A 23,149-nucleotide genomic window follows, 5' to 3' on the forward strand; every position below is an offset into this window, starting at 1 on the left:
GAAAACCATACAAATCTAATGATTAGATGGAGACCCTTTCTTCCACAAACTTGCATGATGATAATACCAAGGTTACAAAACATGAATCCACTCATTTATTGCCATTTTATGGGTAATTAAGTATCTCATATTGTAATGAATCATGAGATGCGCCTATTATGTTAAGGTTTCCTTTAAAACTCCACCTTTTAATAAAGAATTGAAGCTTGCAATTAATGCCTCTGTGTTTTATTTTAGGTACCGGGCAGTTGCCTCCTGGAGTCGTGTTCAAGGAATTGGAGTCCCCTTGATCACCGCTATTGAAATCATTACAATTTGGATTCTTTCATTTGTCCTGGCTATCCCAGAAGCAATTGGTTTTACCACTGTTGAATTTGAATACAACGGCAACTTCTACGTTTCCTGTATGCTCCTAACTAATACCACATTTTTGTCCGTATGTATCAAAATACAGCCACAGTTGTTATCTTTCCATTTGCAATGGGGCAGTCTGGAGTGGTGGGATAAAAGGACTAAGAACGGGAGAAGAGGCAAGAGTTGAGTGGGTTGAGGGAAATGTTGGCTCATATGGAGATGGAAATATGGGAAAGGTTAGGACAACACCCCAGGTGCCCAAGCATAGCACAGTGGGAGAAATCCAGAATGTTCCCATCATTTTTTAATAAAATTATTCAAAACCCTTTAAATGTTAGCTGGTTTGCACCAGCTGGTTCCTGACCATGGTTTAGCCACTAGAGATGTCCTTCCAGCTCATAGACAGCCATGAAAGGTTATAGCGGCCTCACTCTGTTTACCACTTTCTACTAAAATCATGTTAATAACACCATTCTCTTTCCTGAACACTTTTTCCTGGTTCCTGAAAATGTTCACATCTAGGGACTGCAAGTTTCAGTGGAAGGAAGGGCTGTTTATAACTTTGTTTTCTTACCTTTCCCCTCCCTCAAGCCTGTTTGTTTCTACAGGGATCCAGTATCTTTTTCCCTGCAGAATGAAGAACATTGTGTGTGGCGGGGAGGGGAAAAGGTTTTGAGTGGGGGCAAATGTAGGTAGGGAAAGTGTTAAATAGCCTCTTCCTCTGTTATCCCTCTGCTGAAACTCATGGCCAGTGAAACTCAGAGGCTGCTATTGTTTAGCCGAATAAAACACGGTGCAAAAGACATGTGCAACTGCTTATAATCTGTTTTTATTAAATACATAAGGAAATCCCACCCCACCCCCTTTCTCCCTAAGAAAAATAGTCTGCCATTGTGCCTTTCCAAAACATTATAAAAGCAAACTTTCAATTGCAACAGGGTTCCTCCCCCTTGTATTTTGGTGACGTCCAATACCAGAATGTTAATTTTTGTGTAGCTGAAGAAGATAATGTAGAGTAGAGAGAAGACATAGCCACGTAAGCTCCAAATAAATGAATGGAGGATTAAAATGGAAAGCCTCTCCTTAAGTCTAGTAGCAAATGTTACTATAAATCATGTCAGCTGACTTTAGTAGAACTTTATGGTTATCTCATTTTGAGTGGTCTTAGAAACCTCTTAGCTATTATTGTTTTTGATAGCCCTTCTTTCAAATATTTGTGCTAGGATGTAAATCCCAAAAGGCCAAGTGCTTTAGGGAACATGTGAAAGAGCACGTTTCCTGTAGAAGACTAGTTCCATGTGTACTTGCACGGCAAACAAAAGAATGCCTGTGTCACTTACATCAAAGTACAAAACTTGATGGAAGATCCGTGTAAGCTTAATTGCCATAATTAATCATTTGCAGACATCTTAGTTTAGCTTTTACAGCTTTAAAATGCCCAAAGTGTCACCCCTTTAAAATTCTAAATTGGTTGGATGCAGCCTTTGGTATTCTTTCAAGCATTGCTCCCCGCCTCGCCGTAGCACAGCAATTTAGCATTAGTGGGAGATTTGTTGTATCTACATGAGGTGTACTGTTTTGATAGAACCAAGGAAAATTCCTTCTTCCTATGAATTTTCATGCTTTGTATGATGACGAAGGTCCCAGGTCCAATTCCCTGCTGGCTTCTCCTGTTTAGAGGACTAGGAAAGTAAATGTAAGCAGTTGTGGTTTGGAAAGACCAATTGCCTGATTTATTGTAAAGCATTTTCATATGTTCACATGAAGTCAAGTGGGAAAGGATCCAACAGCATAAAAATATGGAGGGTGGAGCTATTGATGGCTACTAGACAAAATGTCTGTGTTCTACTTCCATTGTTGGATGCAGTAAGCCTCTGAATACCAGTTTCTGGGAAGTCCATGTGAAGAGATTGCTGTTGCCCTCAGGTCCTGCTTGCTGGCTTCTCACAGGCATCTGTTTGGCCACTGTGATAACACGATGCTGGACTAGCCAAGCCACTGGCCCGATTCAGCATGCTTTTCTTTTATTCACTGGAACACAGGAAGAAGCCGCCTTATATCCAGTTAGGCCACTGGTCCATCTAGCTCAGTATTGTCCACTTTGACTGGCAACAGCTCTCTAGAGTCCCTGACTTCTTCTCAGCTTGCAAGCTTACATTGAATATCGCATGTACTAGGCACTTGCCAACAAAGGTCCGTATAGTTAAAGCTATGGTTTTCCCAGTAGTGATGTATGGAACCATAAAGAAGGCTGATCACCGAAGAATGGATGCTTCTGAATGATGGTGCTGGAGGAGACTCTTGAGAGTCCCATGGACTGCAAGAAGATCAAACCTATTCATTCTTAAGGAAATCAGCCCTGAGTGCTCACTGGAAGGACAGATCCTGAAGCTGAGGCTCTCATGAGGCCACCTCCCTGGAAAAGACCCTGATGTTGGGAAAGATGGAGGGCACAAGGAGAAGGGGACGTCAGAGGACGAGATGGTTGGACAGTGTTCTCGAAGCTACCAGCATGAGTTTGACCAAACTGTGGGAGGCAGTGGAAGACAGGAGTGCCTGGCGTGCTCTGGTCCATGGGGTCACAAGGAGTCGGACATGACTAAACGACTAAACAACAACAACAAAATGCACTTGTAGATGATTGCATGGGCAGATGTTTTATACATAGTTGCTGTATTATCGGTGGCTGTGTGAAGAGGCCTTGAAACGTGCAAAAGAGCCAGAAGGTTTGAAGGTTTTTTTGTTGCATAGAGAAAGAGAAATAGTGACCAAGCCAACAAACTCAGACCAGTTCCTAGAGCCCTCCCAAGAGTAATAAAAAGATCTGGTGTAGTTACACCTTTAGGAATCCACAAAAGCACAGTGACCACTTTCCTGCTTTGTAGTGCAGAAATACATTTAATCCTGGCCCTGCAGGGTGGTTGTCACCTCCAACTTCTTCAAGCACCTTATGACAGCGTTCCATGAAACAACATGAAAGCGAGAGGAGGACAGTTTTAAGGAAGGAGTTGTCTGGACAATAGAGGTCTAAACTGAGGCAATTCCCTCTTCTCTGAGGCTAAATTTGACCTGACAGTCTTTCGGTGTTATTGTTTCTAATTTGCTATTTTTATTGTTTTGATTCCATCTAAATAGCTGAAAGAAGCAAACAGATAAGAATCCATTTTGGTCTAAACTTTGCCCTACTTTAACGTGAAATATCTCAAGGGAAGCATTTCCTTCAGTTCCATGGCTGCCAACAGTTAGCTAACTAGCACTTTCTCACAGCGTTGCCATTGATTCAGTGGCATCATCTGTGAAAGATCTTTGAAATGAGAAAGTTTTACATTCAGGCCCCAGGCTAAAGGGCCTGAAGTAAATTGCTCTCCTGTACAACTCCCTCCTTCCCTCACCCCCCCAGTCCCTCTTTTTCTCTCCCCCCCCCTCCATATAGCCAAAGCCTGCAATTATAAAATGGCTAAAAATATTGCTTCATTAAGAATATATTAATTTGTGGTAAAAGCTTTAATCTTCCTCTTCCAAAGCTAGCTCTGCCGCTGAAATATGCATAAACAGAACGGCAGACTTCTGACTCCTTTGAACAGTAGCAAAGAACCACATGTAATCCTCAGCTATTAACATCATCATATTCCAGTGTGGGAACAAGGAAAATGACATCTGCTAAGAATTAACAACCGATGGGAAAATATTGTGAGAAAACAAGGATTCCCCTTTATACACATACCTTCCAGTGACCAATAATCAAGAGATAGGATTATGTTTGTGCATGTGTGTTATCTCTAGAAATGGCAAAGAAATGTTTATAGTTATTAGCAAAACTGTGAAGTGTTTTGTGAAAGATACTCGCCCAAAATCTCCAGCAGCCTTTAACTTTAATTGGGAAATGTACTGGGATGTCCCAGCCACCCACTGCTTCTTGTCACATAGGTAAACATACCATGTAAAGGGTTACATTCTGGCCAGGGGGGTTAAAGAAACCATACATTGAAAGTCACTGGAAACAGCAATCTGGACTCCACATTTTCCAGACTAGTGCATGCTTAAGTGGCCTCTTTCTGCCTGGTACATGAGCAAGACAGTTAATCTTGCTACTGATAGCAGAGCACGATTACACTTACAAGACATTCTTAACCTGGACCTTTTGGAATCAAAGCCATTCGCAAAAGCCTTAAAAGGTAACAAAGCAGAGTTTTCACTGGGAGAAGCTATTTAGCAAGACTTCTATTGCCCTTTGATTTTAGCACAAATGTTAGTAACCATGTCACGGTTCCCTGGGATTCGAAAGTTGAGATTTGGGTCAGTTTTGCCTAGTTGCTTTCTTTCTGCACATGCTTTCACGTCTACAAAGGGTCCCAAGTCCCAAACCAAAACAGATTGGAAGGTGCCTTGACCTGACTAAACAGGGCTGCCTCTAGTCTTAGGCAGACCACTTCAGGGGAGATGTTAGGGAGCAAAAGTAGCTTTCCTAAGCCCCCTTCTAGCTATTCTTTTCTGGGACCACATGGCCTGTTCTAGAGGACCTAATCTTGTCTGCTGCCTCAGGTACGATAGAAGACATTATCTTGTCACAACTGGCAGTTGTATTTGTGTGTACCCACATACATGCGAGTGTAAACAGGGCAGTCGAACTGTAATGAAACGGAACATTCTCCTACCGCTTGATTTCTGAATGTTGCCCTTGGCGGGTGTCAATGCAAGAAGGCACTGCATTGAGCAATAAGTTGTTCCGTTTTGGGTCTCTCCTCTGCAGTTTTATGCCAAAGCAAAGGACTGGTGGCTCTTTGGTTTCTACTTTTGCATGCCGCTTGCGTGCACTGCCTTCTTCTACACCCTCATGACCTGTGAAATGCTGAACAGGAGGAAGAGCAATCTGAGAATAGCTCTCAGTGAACATCTGAAGCAGGTAAGGAAGGGAGGGAAATGCCTAGGAAGCATTTTCTGACGTGTATTTTCCGTGCGTTATCTTTCCAAACTTTTTAGAGCGAGCTGTAATCAAAGGCATTCCCAAAATAGAAGCTATGGCGAAAGATGAGTTTTGACCCAGAGGTATTCAGGCAAACTCAGAACATAAGGGTAATCTCAAGTGCAAGCAGCTGATGCAGACGCAATGCTTCAGAGGCCAGACAGGGTTGCTTGCTTTTTTATAACAAGTGTGACAGCTTTGCTCACTCACTTTCTAACCTTAAAATCCTGCTTTCTGGATTCCTTGAACTCTAGTTAACAATGTGCCAAAGATACATTCCTACATTTTTGCTTCTCAACATATTATCATTTCTACTTTAGCCAAGTCTGAGTAACAATACATTTCTAGCAGTGATAGGGGATGATTAATGTAGTTATGAACGTTTTGCAAATCCTGTTTGGAACTTTTTTTAATGTTCACCTGGCTCCTGAGATTGATGTACATCAGAAATCCACTGATGACCGTTCTGAAGCTATACACAATAAGAAGAGTTTGTGAGAAGGCTGCAGCAGCTGGCCATTAGAATGAGAGTGTTTCCAAACAGTTTATTGTGAACTCTGCTTTGGTCAAGCGTGCATGTTTTGTGCAGAGTCCACACAATTCCATCCTCAACAAAATGCAGCCCCATACTATTTCCCCACTTAAACTGGATGCATCATTTCTGCAGAAAATCCAATAAATTGCCGCTGCTAGCACTATCAGAGAAATGGTAAATCCTGAATTGGGGGGGGGGGACATAATATGGGATGCAGGAAAAACATGAGGTCTCATTTTACTTTTATTGTTTATCATTACCTTTATATCCCACCTTTACATAAAGGAGCTCAAATATGTGTTTTATCACAATAACCCTGCAAGGAAGGTTAAGTTGAAAGACAGTCGCTGGCCCAATATTGCTCAGGGAGTTTCATGACTTGAATGAGGATATGAACTTGGGTACTAAGCCCAGCTTGGACGAGTATGACATCATGTGGATGCTGTGAAAATCCTACATGCATGAGCTGCACCAAGTCCACAGTAATCAGTGGTGTGGAAGGGCCCTGAGTGAAAGCTCCCCATGCATATAGCTATTTCCCCTAAGTAATCATTGAAATATTACTCACTAGCTGCATGCCTTCATAAAGGTAAAGGGACCCCTGACCATTAGGTCCAGTCGTGGCCGACTCTGGGGTTGCAGCACTCATCTCGCTTTATTGGCCGAGGGAGCCGGCGTACAGCTTCCAAGTCATGTGGCCAGCATGACTAAGCCGCTTCTGGCGAACCAGAGCAGTGCACAGATATGCCATTTACCTTCCTGCCGGAGCGGTACCTATTTATCTACTTGCACTTTGACGTGCTTTCGAACTGCTAGGTGGGCAGGAGCTGAGACCGAGCAACGGGATCTCACCCCGTTGCGGGGATTCGAACCACCGACCTTCTGATCGGCAAGTCCTAGGCTCTGCAGTTTAACCCACAGCACCACCCACGTCCTTCATAGTCAAGCTTTTCTTATATTTGGACAGCTTCTATTTTATTCCCAGTAGTTTTGCACTTTGCTTGTCCCACATCTGCAAATTCATACATGTGCTTTTGTCCTCCAGAGACGAGAAGTCGCAAAGACGGTTTTCTGCTTAGTTGTCATCTTTGCCCTTTGCTGGTTTCCTCTCCATTTGAGCCGGATCTTGAAGCAAATGTTGTATTCCGAAAAAGACCCTAAAAGATGTGAATTGCTCAGGTATGGTTTTAAATTTGGGTTGTATATAATGTGCCGAAGGGTCAGGTGAACAGAGTAGCCAGAGAAGCCAATTGGCATCAGCGCATGTGCAACTGTGGAAATGGGTATTTGAAAGCTACTTGTTTTACATTTTATGCAAGATGGCTGGTGGGGCATTATTGGTTCGGCTAAATATTGCTTGCCCACTTGTCTCTACTTCTTTATTGCTTCTAGTCAAACAATTGAATCGATTCCTCCCTGATTAGCTATGTCAGCAGGATTTAGTGCAGACTGTAAAAAAGCAGACATCTCTTTTCCACAGATCATTATCCAGGTCACACAGAAGCATTTCTTATTATTCCTAGTATTATTTATAGAGCCATCAGTGTACATCGTGCTTTGTAATGTGGCACATTAGGATGTCGAAATGCAGCTGTGTGTAGCTGAACCTGAAGCTCATCATATCCAGGAAAAAATGTGGAAAGCGCTCCATCTATGAAGTGCTTGAAGACACGCACAATATTGTGGCTCTAGACACACATTTCGTGAAAGGAAACATAAAAGCACATAATAATATTACATCGCAATTGGCCTTCAACTACTTGCAGTCAGACACTGAAAAATAAAGGCACACCCAAGGGATCACTGCGTTCCTTTGCAGTCGCCAAGATGCTTGCATGAACTTGTCCTGTTCAAATAGTTTATTTTAAAATACCCTCTTTTTATCTTATAATAATGGTGATTAAAAGGCTAGGTCAGGTTTTCACATCCCAGAGCACACTTTATCTGGCCCTGTTTTATTTCTTAATTATTTCACGTATTTATATACAACTTGATATTCAGGATTTTTAAGTGGTGTACAGATTTATATTTTAAAAACCCAACCCCAAACTCTGAGCTCTTGCTGTTGCCGATGCTCTCCATCTTTCTCTTCTAACCCCTCACTGTGGTTAGCACAGGGTTACAGTGGTACCTCGGGGTACATACACTTTAGGTTACATACACTTCAGGTTACAGACTCTGCTAACCCAGAAATAGTACCTCGGGTTAAGATCTTTGCTTCAGGATGAGAACAGAAATCATGCTCCTGCGACACAGCGGCAGCGGGAGGCCCCATTAGCTAAAGTGGTGCCTCAGGTTAAGAACAGTTTCAGGTTAAGGACTGACCTCCGGAATGAATTAAGTACGTAATCAGAAGTACCACTGTATTTATCTAATGAGGGTTGTAGCCAATAGTTATGCACAGAAAAGGCAACTTGTACAAGCTTTCCCTTCTCTTCCCCTTTTGTAGCCCTGAAAAGCCTCTCCAGGGTGTTGGGTTACCTGCTGAAGAGCATGGACTGTTTTGCATGGCACTGTGGACCGGGGGCATGCCTGCGTGGGCTCTACTAGTGCATGGTCCCTCTACTTGGTTTTGTACAACAAGACCCACTTGTTTATTTATTTATTTATTATCTGGCTTATTTGTTGCTACGAAAACATCTCCGAGTGACTTTAAAAATATCATAACATAACATAACATAATGACATTACATAAGACATTAGGTACCCCATAAGAAAGGGTACGCGGGGGGCGCTGTGGCTTAAACCACAGAGTCTAGGGCTTGCCGATAAGGTTGGCGGTTCGAATCCCCGCGACGGGGTGAGTTCCCGTTGCTCAGTCCCAGCTCCTGCCAACCTAGCAGTTTGAAAGCACATCAAAGTGAAAGTAGATAAATAGGGAAGGTAAACCTTCTCCAATGGGAAGGTAAACAGCGTTTCCGTGTGCTGCTATGGTTCGCCAGAAGCGGCTTAGTCATGCTGGCCACATGACCTGGAAGCTGTACGCCAGCTCCCTCGGCCAATAAAGCGAGATGAGCACCGCAATCCCAGAGTCGGTCACAACTGGACCTAATGGTCAGGGGTCCCTTTACCTTTACCTTTACCCCATAACAGGCCCAGAAAAACTGCAATAAAACTTTCATAGCACATTGCATTTCACCAATACACAGCAACCTTTATTATAGTCCACCAAATGCCTGGGAGAAGAAATATGCTTTTACCTAGCACTGAAAGGTTTTAAATGCTGGCACCAAGCTCTGTGCAAGTTCTCCACAGCTGACAGACACTTCTTAATACTAATTTATGCATGTGTCACAGTCTAATTTCAAACAGTACACATATTCTGTATGATCATATTTTTTTGCTAGGTAGGTACCCAAGAACGGATTTCACAAAGCTATATGTAATATGTTCCCAGAATGAAAAAGATTGTAATGTTTTGCTTTCTTTTTTAACCCTAGCTTTTTGTTGACACTCGATTATATCGGCATGAATTTAGCGACCATAAATTCCTGCATAAACCCTATAGCACTCTATTTTGTCAGCAAGAAGTTCAAAAACTGTTTCCAGGTAAGGATTGTGATTATAAAGAAGGAAATTAAGCTGTCAAAATATGCATCTAAGGGAGAAAATGTGAAAGAGTAGCATTATTTCTTCCCACCCACTGATTGGTCACATAACCAATGGGATACCCATGAGAATCTTTTAGTCATAACGCATGAAACGATCCAATCATGCAACATTCAGCAACATTTGCCTGTACTTGTTATTGTTTGCCTATATGTTATTCCTGAAAGGCATTTAGCAAAATTTAGAATACTGTGTCTCCCTTCTAGGCATTTGATTGGGGAGGGGAGTGTATTGAGGGATTTATTCCACAGGGCAATAGAATTTTGTGGTTTTATGAATTCTGTGGTCACTTCATAAATTATTACTTCTGGTGCAGAAATTTATGGTAAAAAAAGTTGTCGCATGGCTCTCAGTTGGCTCTTCAGTAAATGAGCAGGAGTTAAGAACTTGAGCTTCTTGATTCCACACTACAGATTTTGACCTCAACTTTACACTGGAGGGTTGTAAATTCACCCACATCCTTTCCTTTGTAAGATACAGCTTCCCATAGAGAAAATCCACTCCCAAGCTTTTCATAAAGAGCTAAAGTGAAGGAGACCCCAGGAATGTTGCACTATCATGTCCAGACTGTGCCCAGTGTAATCAAGTCAGTCTTTGCCTATTTCTTCTGCAATTTAGTCCGCTTGACTTGTCCACCTGATTCCTTCTGCTGTCAGATTTCATAACAAAGAGGATAATCCTCTTTTCACCAACCACTTACTTCTGTTCAAATAAGCCAGCCTCCTCAATCTTGAGGAACCTGTTTCATTTGGTGGGAAGAGAAGTAGCTGAAATGCTAATCACATTTGTGCATGTTGTTGTTTGTGAAAGTATCCCTTGTGCTTTGATTGGTAGCTAACTGTTCACAAGGGCCATATTTTCAAATCTTCCCACTACAACAAAGCCATAGCTGTCAACTTTTTCCTTTTTTTTAAGGGAAATTATCTTATTCCGAATAGGATTCCTCGCAAGAAAAGGGAAAAGTTGACAGCTATGAACAAAGCTCTCCAGGATGAACAGCAACAGGGGTTGATATAGAAGTATAGGAAGGATGAGTAAATAACAGCATGCATGTTTTATATTGTAATCTATATGAATATGGTGAAACAGATAAGATACAAAGTTAGGTGGACTAAAGCTCACTGAAACCAATGAGCTTAAATGTGGCCTAATCTCTATTCAGCTTATGGCATTAATTCTTTGGTATGCTTATTTGGAGATCTTTTAATAGTAAACCAATAAATATTGGTCCAGCTGCTATGCAGGAATGTCTTGAACAGCTTACTCAGGAAAAGCTAATATTGAATTCAATACTTTGATCAAATTGGGACTGTAGAATCCAGGCCCTGATGTTCTTACAGAGTGACTCAATTCAGACATTGCACCAAACCATGTCTAAGGAAGCTTACTTATGATATGATGTGATGTTTGTATTGACATATCATGGTCTATGGTTGACTAGCAAACCAGAAACAGACACCATATTCTGAAGTAGTTTTGCAAACCATGGTTTGTGCTAACTGTGATTTGGTGTAATGTCTAAATGGGCAAACGGTGATTGCAGCTGCTGCTTTGCCTCCAGAGAATGCAATGTCATTAAGACAAGGGTGACCTTCTGACATTGACTTCTAAGAAGATATAAAATGGAAGTACTAAATTAGACTTTTCTAACCTGTTGTTTTTGACTACAACACCCTGATCGTAATCCTTGACTTCTGGTCCTGTTGGCTTGGGCTGGTGGAGCTTTTGTTTAAAACATCTACAGAGCATGAGGTTGGGGAAGGTTGCTCTAAACCATGGTTTGCATGCTGCACATTTAGAAGTTGAAGCCATGGTTTGGGTTCCAAACTATGGTTGGTGCAAACCATGGTTTAGCGTGTTGTCTGATATAAGCCTATATTTAGTATCATAAGAAAAAACAATCCAGTATTTTAGAAATCTAATTCTGCCCCTGCCCTGGAAGCTTCTGCTCTCCACTAAAGACAGGGGATGATCCTTCATAAAGGAATGGAGTATTAACATGGTTTGGAATCTTTCTCTTGCCAGTCATGCTTTGGCTGTAAGTGCTACCAGACAGGGAGTCAAGTATCATCTGTTCCTATGAACGGAACAAGTATTCAGTGGAAAAACAACGAACTGAACAATCACTACACAGAACGGAGCATCCACAAAGACAGCTTAAACTGACGTTTGGTGGAGACTGCACTTTGCGATGGGCGAAAGCAAAAACGGTATACTGCAGCTTTATAAACAGAAAAACGATCTGGGATTCAATAAGCACATTTCATTTGAAGGCTCAGTGCCCTAGCACTTAAGTCCAAAGATGACCAAAGCGTCCACAAGTGAAGCTCTGTACAGATTTCTAAATGGTAGCAAGAAAGCTTTGCCCTCCTCCTTACAAAGAAAATCATATTTTGGTAAAAACAAGAAGAATCTGCACAGCATCCTGCAAACTATCTGCCGACTCCAGGTGGACATTCTCAGTAAGTGTATTGTGCATGCTGCCGTTTTGAAGAATTTTGTAAGTCACTGTGAGTCATGATGGAATTGTTTTGAAAGACTGACAAAATGTAGGACCTAGAGATGTTCCTATTCTCTTGACATGAGATAGTTTAGTAAGTGTATTCCACATTTTAAAGCATGTTCAGCCAGAAGCCTTTTTAATAGCAGGGGCCACTGAGGCAGGGCAGGCTTCCATTGTCCTCCTGGCTTTCCAACACAGCAGGTCACTAGGAATGAGGCAAAAAGAGCTTGGTCAGTACAGTGCCTGGCAATGGGGGCGTCAGATTGGCCCCACTGCCACACACAACACTGCCGCAATCTCCCCATGCCTTTCCCATTCCCTCTCAGTAAGCCGGAAGAAATGACGCATTAACGGGATAATTGTCTTTTGTGTACATTGCTAGATGCATAGGACCAGTGGCGTAGCGTGGGTTCTCAGCACCCGGGGCAAGGCAAGTAATTTGCGCCCCCTAACCCGTGGATTTTAGCACTCAAGTCTCTTCCGCGCCCCCCAGATGTTGCGCCAGGTGTGGCACCCCCTCTGCACCCCCCACGCTACGCCACTGCTCCCACCACAAGTCTTCAGGACAGCCATCCGAAGGCTGGTGCGGGGAGAAGGTCTCTCTGCCCTACCGCCAGGCTTCGGAGCATCCTTCCGAAGGCTGGCGGCGGGAGGAGGTCTCTCCGCCCCACCGCCAGGCTTCGGAGCAGCCTTCCGAAGGCTGGCGGTGGGAGGAGGTCTCTCCCGCCTTGGAGAGGTTCCCGCTTCCTCGAGGGGGGCCGGCCAAACGTGCCCCCCAAATGTTGCGCCCGGTGCGGCCGGCACCCCTGGCTCCCCCCACGCTACGCCACTGCATAAGACACAAACTGAGGGCCGAAAGGTACTGAAATGAAAGAGATATTCAGACTCCTTATGAACCAGGTATATTTGTATATATCACTCAGCATAAATGTGAAATCACATTTCAAGACCCATTTGCTAGCCATGTTTTCATTTTTCTTATTTGACGATGAGCCTTATACTCTAATCATTCCCAAACTTGGGTCTCCAGATGTTGTTGGACCCAGTGGTCAGGGATGAAGGAATTGTAGTTGAAAAACAGCTGGAGACTCACGTTTGGTAAGCCCTGCTCTAATCTGATAGAATCTGTTATGGGGGCAAATCAAAATGGGAATGCCACAGTACTTCTAATTTCTATCCTGAAACAAGTGGAAGCGAGAGACCTTTGCTGAACTATTGCAAATCACCTCAGTCTGCTTTCTGTCCACCCCACCTAAAGAGTTCCAGAATATTGTCTTCTGAGGCTGTGCTCTCTAGACTCTCATTAAATCAAATGTGATTTGCTAGTGCCAGAGAAGGGGCTTTTATTGTGGCAGCACCAATATGTGCTTTTAAGCTTGCAATCCTATGCACATTTGTGTTAAGAGTAAGTCTCCATGGGACACCTCTGAGTAGGTATGCATAGGACTGCGTAGTAAACATTTGAAAACATTTTAATTCTGTGAATAGCATTATGAAAATGTTTATTCAGGAGTTATTAACTTTTGTATGCTGCCCTGCTTACTTGTTTGAAACTGCTTTTTATCTTAATCTTTTTCTGCTTTCATGGTTGTATTTTTAAGTTGCCTTGTAATTATTATTTTTAAGACAGGGAATTAAAGTTTAAATAACTATATACACATGAACTTTCCCTACACTGTTTTTCCTATTTAAATTAACTGCTTAAGGCTGCTCAGGCTGCTCTGGGGTTCCTGTACACTTCCCCCCATGGGTCAAAGAGCAGCATTGGAGGGTCTATTTAGATAGGGAAAACAGCTCAGGCAGGAAAGTTAAACCTCCCTTCGCCAAGACTGTGCTCCTGTTCTAATTTGGTGCTGCCTATGTCTGCTCTGAACTTAAAAATCTGGAGGCCCTGATAGCAGCCCCCCCCCATTTCATTTAGTTGCACCCTAATCCACCAGTTCAGCCCAGCTCATATGAGTATTGTAACATGAATGGGGAATATGCATCCAAGCATGCCTTGGCAAAATATTGTGTTTGTGGCCAAATCCCTCATGGTGGAAAACCAGGGTGAATGCTTCTTGTGATGGTGGGGTTGATTTAGCCTAGATTGAAATTTGCACAAGGCTTCTTAATAAAAATTAAACAAGAAAAAATCCCCAACAAATACAAGGAACTCCTGAAAGTAAGTCCATTGTAAAAGCATTTTCTATATCCTTCTTTGCTCCTGTTGTTTGTGCATCAAAATCCCCTTTTGAGTACAACAGTGATAGGAAAAAAATTGTTATCTCCACTTTGCTTTAGACCATCCAGTATTTCAGTTTTGCTACAAACCATTCTGCTCCCCTCGGTTTTGCAGTACATATCCAGCTCACAATGGCTCCAGATCTTATTGTCTGATATGTGAGTCCTATTAGCTTTAGTGGGATATACAAATAAGTAATGAAGGTTGCAACCAATATGTTCGGAATTGCATAGGGAAATCCTGAAATCAGTCCCAACTGTTATTACCTCTTCTGTACGTTAGTTGAGGGGGGTGGGTTGCTCACTTCAGGCATATTCCATTGTTCGGAATTCATTTGCAACAATTATAAATCAGCCAGACCACTGCTGTTGGCAATGTAGCATTTTAAAGGTGTTAAATTTTGATATCTTATCAGTTTTCCACTTTGAATTGATGTATGTTGCCTTGAGCATCTCCTGAAGGAACCAGCAACTCACAAATACAATAACAACAAAAAAGTGATATTTGAATCCATGTAACTGCATAATAACATCCTCATCATTGTCATAACCTCTACCATGTGGCAGGGGTTCTTTTTGGCTGCTATTGCCATACAGGTAGCATTTTATTAGCCATCAAAATATATTACATCTAGCAGTGTACTATACAATATGCATGCTACAGGAAAACTGCCAGGAGATTCATAGCACCTGTGATGCCTAGCTGAGGAAAATAGCCATGTGAATCTGAACATTCAGCTGTATTTCAAGTGGAAGACACAATTCTGTGCATAATTTACTAAGTTAGATGCAAATCAATGGCTGGCCTAACTTTGTGTTGGGTTTAGGCCAAAGTGCCTACAGTTAAATCTGCTAAACAATTCCGAAAAGCTTTACAGATAGAGTGTAATATTGTAATATGTATGTGTGTATATATATATATATTTAACTATCCTATGTAAATGTCTATGTATTTTTATGAGTGCTTATTTTCATGGCTTCTGTCCATTTGTATACATATGTATATGTTCATGATTTCAAGCAAAATAGTAATGTGTAATTTTTAATAGGAACAAACGTTTTTAAAAATTGTATTCTAAACAGCCTACGCATAACACTGTAGGAATATAAATATCCTTATATAGTGACATAAATAACTTTTTCTGGTTCCGAGACAGTGGAGTCAACTTCAGTGTCAATATGACAGGACGTGCAATGTGCTAACAATTTGATTTCTCTAGAGAGCCATTTATACTCCTGATTTTACCACTTCACATTGCAGTGGTTTACTAGAGCCATGAGTAGAGTGAAATATTTGATTTTTCATTCCCCCCCCTCCTCCTTTCCTCAGCCCTTTGAAAGCCTGCATTTCCATTACCACAATTCAGGAAACCATATTTCTGTTACCACACTTCTAATTGTAATAAAAGGACTGAATATACTTCGTGCTCCTTTCTCAGCAGCATAATTATTCTTATTATGAGCTGGCTTTGTCGCTGGGCAGAGAGAGGCAGCTGCCTCAAGTGAGGAATGCTGGAGTGCTGTTCCTCCTGGCTGTTTGCTTGAGTTAGTCTACCCTTTGGGCCCTAAGCAAAGCATATGCCCTCAGTGGAGGATCACCAGTGTTGAAGTAGGATTCAGCTGCTAGTCCGATTATCTTCTGTGCTTGGAATGGGGATGGGACACCAATCCGTCCTTTAGTGGAAAAATGTCTTGGTTCTACCCTGTTAAAATGCATTCCCTCTATTCCCAATATTCAAAGGTAAGTGCTATCGAATATGTAGCCAAAATGACAGTAGCCCCACACAAGAGAGTGGTAGCAGCAGGCTCAGGGAAACTTGAAGTACACAAAATATTTAATGAGGATGCTCATTGGCCATGGAATGCTACTAGATAAGAGTTACCGGTACTTCCTAATCACTCTCCCACTAGCTCAGCCTATGCCATAATCTTCTCTGCCCTGCCCATCTTGCTGCACACATGGTACCTAGGAAGCAGGGCCACAAAAATCAAAGCTAAATGTGTCCAATTTGCAGCCATGGCTCAGCGGAAAAACACAAGCTTGGTATAGCATACACAAATAAACCTATATGAAGCCTTGACTTTGGTATCACAGTCGAAAGACACATCTGAGGCAATACCACAATATATCCTTATTCAGATAACTGACACAATCATGCCCCAGAAAGTTTACCATATTAGTTTGGCTTGATTGCCATTGCCTACTGGTTTTCTCTCACCTCATGCTAATACTATTCTGCTTAATTTATCACATCAGCACCAGTGAGGGATGAAGGGAAAGAGAAAAACATTGACCTGTTAGGACCATCTCCCCTCACTTTTGTTTATGATCTTAATTGTTAGTCTCCCCCAATATGAGCAATGTGGAGAACCCACTAGCCCCCTACATTGTGTGTGCTTGGCCCACCAAAAACAACTAAGGTGAGTAACAAAGTGTGGCTGTTCCATCTACCAACCATGAGAAGAAGACAGCTGAAAGAGTCAGAGCATTTACTGAACATGGACAGTGGAAGAGAGATTTCTGCAAGCAACAAAAACAAAAATGGGGTTGTCATTCTTTATGTATACGTAAGTACAGGTTCTGAAATGGCTTTATTTATATTAATATCCATTATTTATTGTCCCACTTATCAATCAAGGATGGGTCTCCAAGGGGCTTGCAAAAATAAAGGAATGTGTGACACAGCCATACAATCTTCTCTGGTCCCTGGCAATGGAAGTCCAGCTTCCAGGCACCATATGTTGCTAGGCTTCAACTCCCATTAGCCTCAGCGAGCATGACCAGTGGGCAGAGAAAAGGGAATTTTAATCCAAAAACATCTAGAGGGCCACAGATTTCCCATTCCTGCTTTGGAGGGAGAAGAAGAAGAAGAGTTTGGATTTGATATCCCGCTTTATCACTACCCGAAGGAGTCTCAAAGCAGCTAACATTCTCCTTTCCCTTCCTCCCCCACAACAAACACTCTGTGAGGTGAGTGGGGCTGAGAGACTTCAAAGAAGTGTGACTGGCCCAAGGTCACCCAGAAGCTGAATGTGGAGGAGCGGAGACGCGAACCCGGTTCACCAGATTACGAGTCTATTGCTCTTAACCACTACACCACACTGGCTCTCAATGGAGGGAGAAGGCAGAAAGAATATGGGGCCGGCTGGTGGTAAAGATACTATCCCATGGAAGCAAACCTTACATTGATCTATTTAGGCTACTTAGGATCTATTTAGGCTAAGATATCTTCAAAAATATATTTAAAACAGTTGGTCTTGTACAAAAGAAGACTCCTTCTGCAATGTACTTTACCCAATGTACTTTGGGTAAGGACCATAGCTTAGTAATCCATGGGAAAGCTCCAAGTTTGGTCCCCGGCATCTCCAGTCGGTCTGGAGGAGACTCCAAAGCAAAACCTAGGAAAGCTACTGGCAGGCAGTGTGTATACAATACTGAGCTTGATGGTCCAATAGTCTGACTCAGCTTCCCTTTGTTCCTATGGTCTGACTCAGTAGTATAAGGCAGCTTCCCTTGTTCCTAACACATATTGATATTAAAAACAAAGACAGTCAAAGCATTAAAATAAAATATGATGGTATTTTAGAAGTACACTTTTTTGTAAGGTCAAATAGAGTGATATCTCCCAAAATGACACCATCTGTTAAGTGTCTACTTGCCTTGCCGCACATAATCCCACTAAGGGAACTGTACCATTGCAAACACGGATCAGCAGTTATCTCTTAATTTGCGCCTTTTCGGCCTATTAAAAAGGGCGGATATTTTTACAATTGGTGGGACACACGAAAGACACCATAAAGAAGGGGCTTGACAAATCTTGATACAATACACAGATGCCATGTGTACCACTGAAGAAGCCGAAAGGGGGAGTGATCTAAAAATGTAGGTCAACTGCTTTTTCTCTAGAGAAAGATGAAAAGTGAACTGACCTCCGAAACCTCAGTCAACTGTCAGCAAGATTTCTCTCTCCCTCCATGTAGACATGATTGCTGTTGAAATCAATTGCTGCTTGATTCACACTTTCACAGCTTTATGCATTACAGCAGTCACTGTTAGTCTCCAGTGGCTGTTCTGTACAAAAATATATCAAAATTCCACTTCCCACTGGAATTCTATGCACACTGCACAAATGTACTTGGCTATGCTGGAATTCCAAACCAACCTACTTTTTGAGGTTGCTGCTCCTTAAAGAGTTCTTTTGCATTCTTTCAGGGGAAAAATTAGTTTCAGAAAATCGCTCCATTGGTTTTCCCGCCATTCTTGACATTTTGAAATTGTTCCAGAAAGTGCCTCAAACAGCTGGAAAAAGCATAACGTTTAACCAAAGTTTGGTAAATTTGTTGAGAAGTGAGTCTTGAGAAGAATATATTAACTTATCCTCTTTCAAAAGAAATGTATAATGGCCTCCAGTTTCATAGATAAAACATTTCTTGTCACTTATTTTACAATTTATACCCCCATGGTAGTAGACTGATACCTTTTCTTCTTATACCCTGTGTTGAGAAAGTAGTGAACTGTCCAACCCGGCTAGACATAACATCCTGCCAGCAAACATCTCACAATCACAAACATCTGTTATGTACCTATTTCACAATCCCCCTTCTTTTATGGTTTGCTTAACTACCAGAAGCAGTCTGCAGCTGCCCCTCATCTTTCCAAAGCAGGCCAAACAGACATTTACTAGCTAGATAAAGAAAAACTCACAAACTCCCCCCCCCATGATGCATAATCCCTTCTTTTGCCTCAAATGAAAAGCAGTTCTATCCAGAGATTTCTTTGTTTTAAGTCATTTTAAAAGCCCTACTCGATCTGCTTGCCTTTATTCACAATAGTGACTGTTCTGTATATTAATAGATCAGCATGCACAATAATGCCTTAACAAAACGATGTACAATAAGACAGAGAATACAACATGTAGCACATATATATCTAAAGTCAACATTTGACATCATTTTACTTTTTTCCACACTTCTCATACCACACCCTGTCCCTTAAAAAGAAGGATCTAGGTTTTTTGCCCTCTCTCTCTTAATCACATTACTCTCCTCTCAGTCACGCTGCTGAGAGATAATGGATACATTTGAAATAATCAGGTCTGTCTCCATTAAGCAGCTGCAGGCAGTTTCTTGACCCACAACCAACAGGACAGCACTTGTCATTGTCCTTCCCATAGAGTGAACACATGGGTTTGCATTCATTTGTTCTTCTTGCCTAGTATCATCCACAAAAGTTTTTTTTTTCCTTTTAACTGCCTCAGTAATTTTATACTTGTTTATATTAATTCCCAATTGGCATATTGCTGTCCAATTTATGCAGCTAAGAGCAATCCTTTTGGAGTTCTGTGCTTGAACTTTAGCCATCCTGAATGTTTTGGTGTGGTGTCATCTGTAAACTTTGCCACCCCATTGCTCACCCCTGACTCCAGATCATTTAGGACTGTTCTAGGTGACACTTGGCTGGCTGGCTGGCTGAAGTCATCTGTTATGCTAATGGAGACAAAAGTGAGTCGCACCATGCAAAGCAGGCAAGGATCAAGTTCCAAAAACAGAAACTGAAGATCAGAAGGGTCAGGAACAAGTTGTGTAGCCGAGACAGGCAAGTAGTGTGAGTAAAGGAAGCAACAGCAAGGCAAGCTACTAAGTGTGAAGGATGGCTCTTAAGTTATTTTTTTATCTGTTTTCATGAACCAGGATTGGTTCTTTGTCTCAGCTGACTGAATGCAGCCTAGGTGGTCCCTTTGAGGAACGTGGTTCAACCACCAGCTTGATAGCTCATACAGTAAAGCATTAGTATTCCAGACACTCTGAATAGCATTGGTTCCACTACGGATCCTTGGAAAAACCTGTTGCTTACTTTTGTCCATTGTGAGAAATGCCCATTTATTTTTCTCCATTGCTTCCTGTTTATTAACCAGCTACCACTCCCCTTTAGCATTTGTCCTTACTGTTTACCCAGGAGATTTTGGTAGGGGACTTCATCAAAGTTTTTTGAGAAGTCCAAGAAGTTTGTTTTGTTCTTGAATTTGTCTGCATTGATAACAACCCTGTACAGATCTTTCTGCTTTAAGCATAGCCATTAAAAAGAACCCCTTTTAAGAATTTTTACCTGAATCACACTACAGAACAATTCTGGAGAAATGAGTGGTTAGAAAGACGGGGGAGAATAAAATGGCTGATGTGGACATGTATTTTATATTAGCTTTGCAAAGATGAATTTAACTGCAGATAATACCATGAAAACTTGTGCATTTGATTAACTGTAAGCACTCATTATGGAATAAAACGATGAAACAGACATTTTTTAACAGAAGCATAGGCAAACATGGAGCTATCTGATGGTGAAAATAGACTTTGATCCTTGTAAATGTAGAAACAGCACTGTGGCTGGAAGACATTCATCTTACTAAACATATCCCTAGAAGCTGCTTTTTCTGAGATTACTTACCGACTGAAAAATAGTTTTGAGCAATCAAGAAAAGAATTTTTAAAACCTTTCTCCAATAGCAGTGTTGATTAGCATACGAGGGTATTTGTGGGTGCCTGCATTGACTTATTTGCTTTTGTGCTGGAGACGAAAGACATCTATAAAAGACACTAAAACTGGGCCTCCGGAAAAATAAATGTCTTTAATATTTTTAAGTGGCCTGTTGGGCCTCCTGAGTCTTTCTGACACATCATTCTCAGACCAAATACTGACTGGAATGCTGCCAAATAGCTCTTTTCCCACAAAACTTTAATAAACTTTGAGTGAAAACTGGAATTCAGTCATGCCGTTCCCAGAAGAAATCCTGACCTTGTTTCTCACTGAGGTGGCAAACTGTGCATGGGCTGTCCCATGTTAGGTATAGACTCCTATGACTGAACGTTGTTTCATACAAAAAGGTCCCTGTATGCAGGAAGATGGCATGTTACAGAGCGGGCAAAGGGAGAACCCTTCATCTTCCTGGCATCTGGCTTTCTTTGGGAAGGAGCATTCAGTTAAATGATAGGAGTCCCAACCTGTAATATGATATGGTGCACCCCAGACACAGATTAACATTGCAGTGAAAACTCTTCTGGAAGCCATTTTCTTGTGGGGACAAGAGATGGGGTAGAGGTTTTATAAAATAAAATCACAAAAATAGTTGATATAGTTTTAAAACACCTCAGCTGAAAAAAAATTCAATTGAGCATCAGCATAAATAAAGAATATTCCCAGACACTTTAAGGTTTCCCAGATCAGAAGAAAACCAAACTAGTGGCTTTCACTGATCAGCATTTTACCATATTTTCTTTCTAATACTAAAAAAAAGTTCACTAGTTTTACATAATTGCTTTGCAAAGGTGTGAATGTAACTTCTATAGCTTCTTTATTTTAAAAGGTCATTAATCACATGAAAGACAGGATTACCTTCAATACCTTTAGATTTTTATACAGCAAGCAAAAGACATACTTTTCTTGTATTAAAACACTAGTAATGGCACTTGTATTAAAAATTGAGCACAATTAAATATATCCAAAAGGCTATAATCAGCTTTAAAGTCTCACGGGCTTTTAAGTTTCTCTACAAGAGATAATTGAAGAACATTTTTTCCCCTGAACTACTTTGATGTCAATTATTACAATAATCATTTACAGGTAATAAAAGTGAAAAAGGTATCGTCCCCATGTATCTGGTGACTCAGGACTAGCCCAAGACATTTTGCTGTCTGAGGTGGAGCGACAAATGGCGTGCTTCCCCTTCCCCCCCTTACAAGCCAATGTCGTGTATAGTATCCAAACCTAGTCCATTTATTTTGGCACCTGAAGTAGAATGCTCCACAAACACCTCTTCCACTCCCAAAGCAAGCCCAATACATTTTGCTTCCTGAGCCAAAATGGCAATCCTGCCATTTTATGTATAGAATGTTTCCAGACTGCTAGCTGAATATTGCTTCAACACTGGTGGTGGAATACTCCATGGCAAATGAGTGCAGCAAGCTAGCTTGGGGGTCTTAGAATAGGTCACTTGCAACACACACCTCTCATCCAAAACTGGGCTGCTGCAGCTGTAGCTTCCACATCAGTGGTGTAGCGTGGGGGGTGCAGGGGGGGCTGGCCGCACCGGGCGCAATATCTGGGGGTTAGGGTTAGGGGGCACAAATCCATGGGTTAGGGGGCGCAAATTACTTGCCTTGCCCCGGGTGCTGACAACCCACGCTATGCCACTGTTCCACATCACCAGAGGTGCCACCTTCTCTGGAGGACTGAGGGGGCCCAAAGCAATATCAAGATATCACGTGCATGACGTCAGGACATCTGAACATTGAGGGGGCCCACGCAGTGCCTCAGCCCCCAGGAGCTTGCGCCCTTGCACACCATCTAGCATCCACTGCCAGAGGTGGCTGCCTCACTGTCTAATAATGGGTAGGCAAACTAAGGCCCGGGGGCCGGATCCGGCCCAATCACCTTCTAAATCCAGCCTGCGGACAGTCTGGGAATCAGTGTGTTTTTATATGAGTAGAATGTGCCCTTTTATTTAAAATGCATCTCTGGGTTATTTGTGGAGCATAGGACTTCATTCATTTTCCCCCCCAATCAAAATATAGTCCGGCCCCCCACAAGGTCTGAGGGACAGTGGACCGGCCCCCTGCTAAAAAAGTTTGCTGACCCCTGGTCTAATAGTAGGGCCCTGGGAGTAAAAATGCAACAATAACAAGTACAGTCAAACCTCAGTTTTTGAACGTCTCATCTGCTGAACGTTTCTGAAGCTGAACACCAAAAACCCGGAAGTGAATGCTTCCATTTTCAAACACACTTCGGAAGTCAAATGGCTTCCAAGGCGTGTTTCTCAATTTTCCCCATTGAACTTGTTGACAGCCCTTTGATCCTCGGTTTTCTAACATTTTGAAAGTCGAAGGGACTTCTGGAACGGATTATGTTCGAAAACCGAGGTTCCACTGTAACTAACAATTTACTACCCTTTCATGAGGCAGCTGCCTC

General features: G+C 42.0%; 1 protein-coding gene and 1 long non-coding RNA gene across 2 annotated transcripts in view; one reads left to right on the forward strand and one right to left on the reverse strand.

The window, feature by feature from the left end:
* The window catches only part of EDNRA (endothelin receptor type A), a gene marked incomplete at its 3' end in the record, with an annotated part of 27,314 nt that extends 15,687 nt beyond the window's left edge, over positions 1 to 11,627 (forward strand). Inside the window, exons 4-8 of the mRNA XM_082237724.1 lie at positions 238 to 436; positions 5,105 to 5,257; positions 6,898 to 7,031; positions 9,293 to 9,401; positions 11,487 to 11,627. Coding sequence (XP_082093850.1) covers positions 238 to 436; positions 5,105 to 5,257; positions 6,898 to 7,031; positions 9,293 to 9,401; positions 11,487 to 11,627 — 736 coding nt within the window. The remainder of the gene's footprint in view (positions 1 to 237; positions 437 to 5,104; positions 5,258 to 6,897; positions 7,032 to 9,292; positions 9,402 to 11,486) is intronic.
* On the reverse strand, positions 11,565 to 22,210 carry LOC309540699. Its single transcript, XR_014223393.1, has 2 exons — positions 12,790 to 22,210; positions 11,565 to 12,342 (listed from the first exon to the last, which is right to left on the reverse strand). It is a non-coding gene; the product is annotated as an uncharacterized lncRNA (long non-coding RNA).
* Between the last annotated feature and the right edge of the window lie 939 nt (positions 22,211 to 23,149).

This window comes from Podarcis vaucheri (genome assembly GCF_965113315.1).
Source record: "Podarcis vaucheri genome assembly, chromosome: 9".
Taxonomy (NCBI): Eukaryota; Metazoa; Chordata; class Lepidosauria; order Squamata; family Lacertidae; genus Podarcis; species Podarcis vaucheri.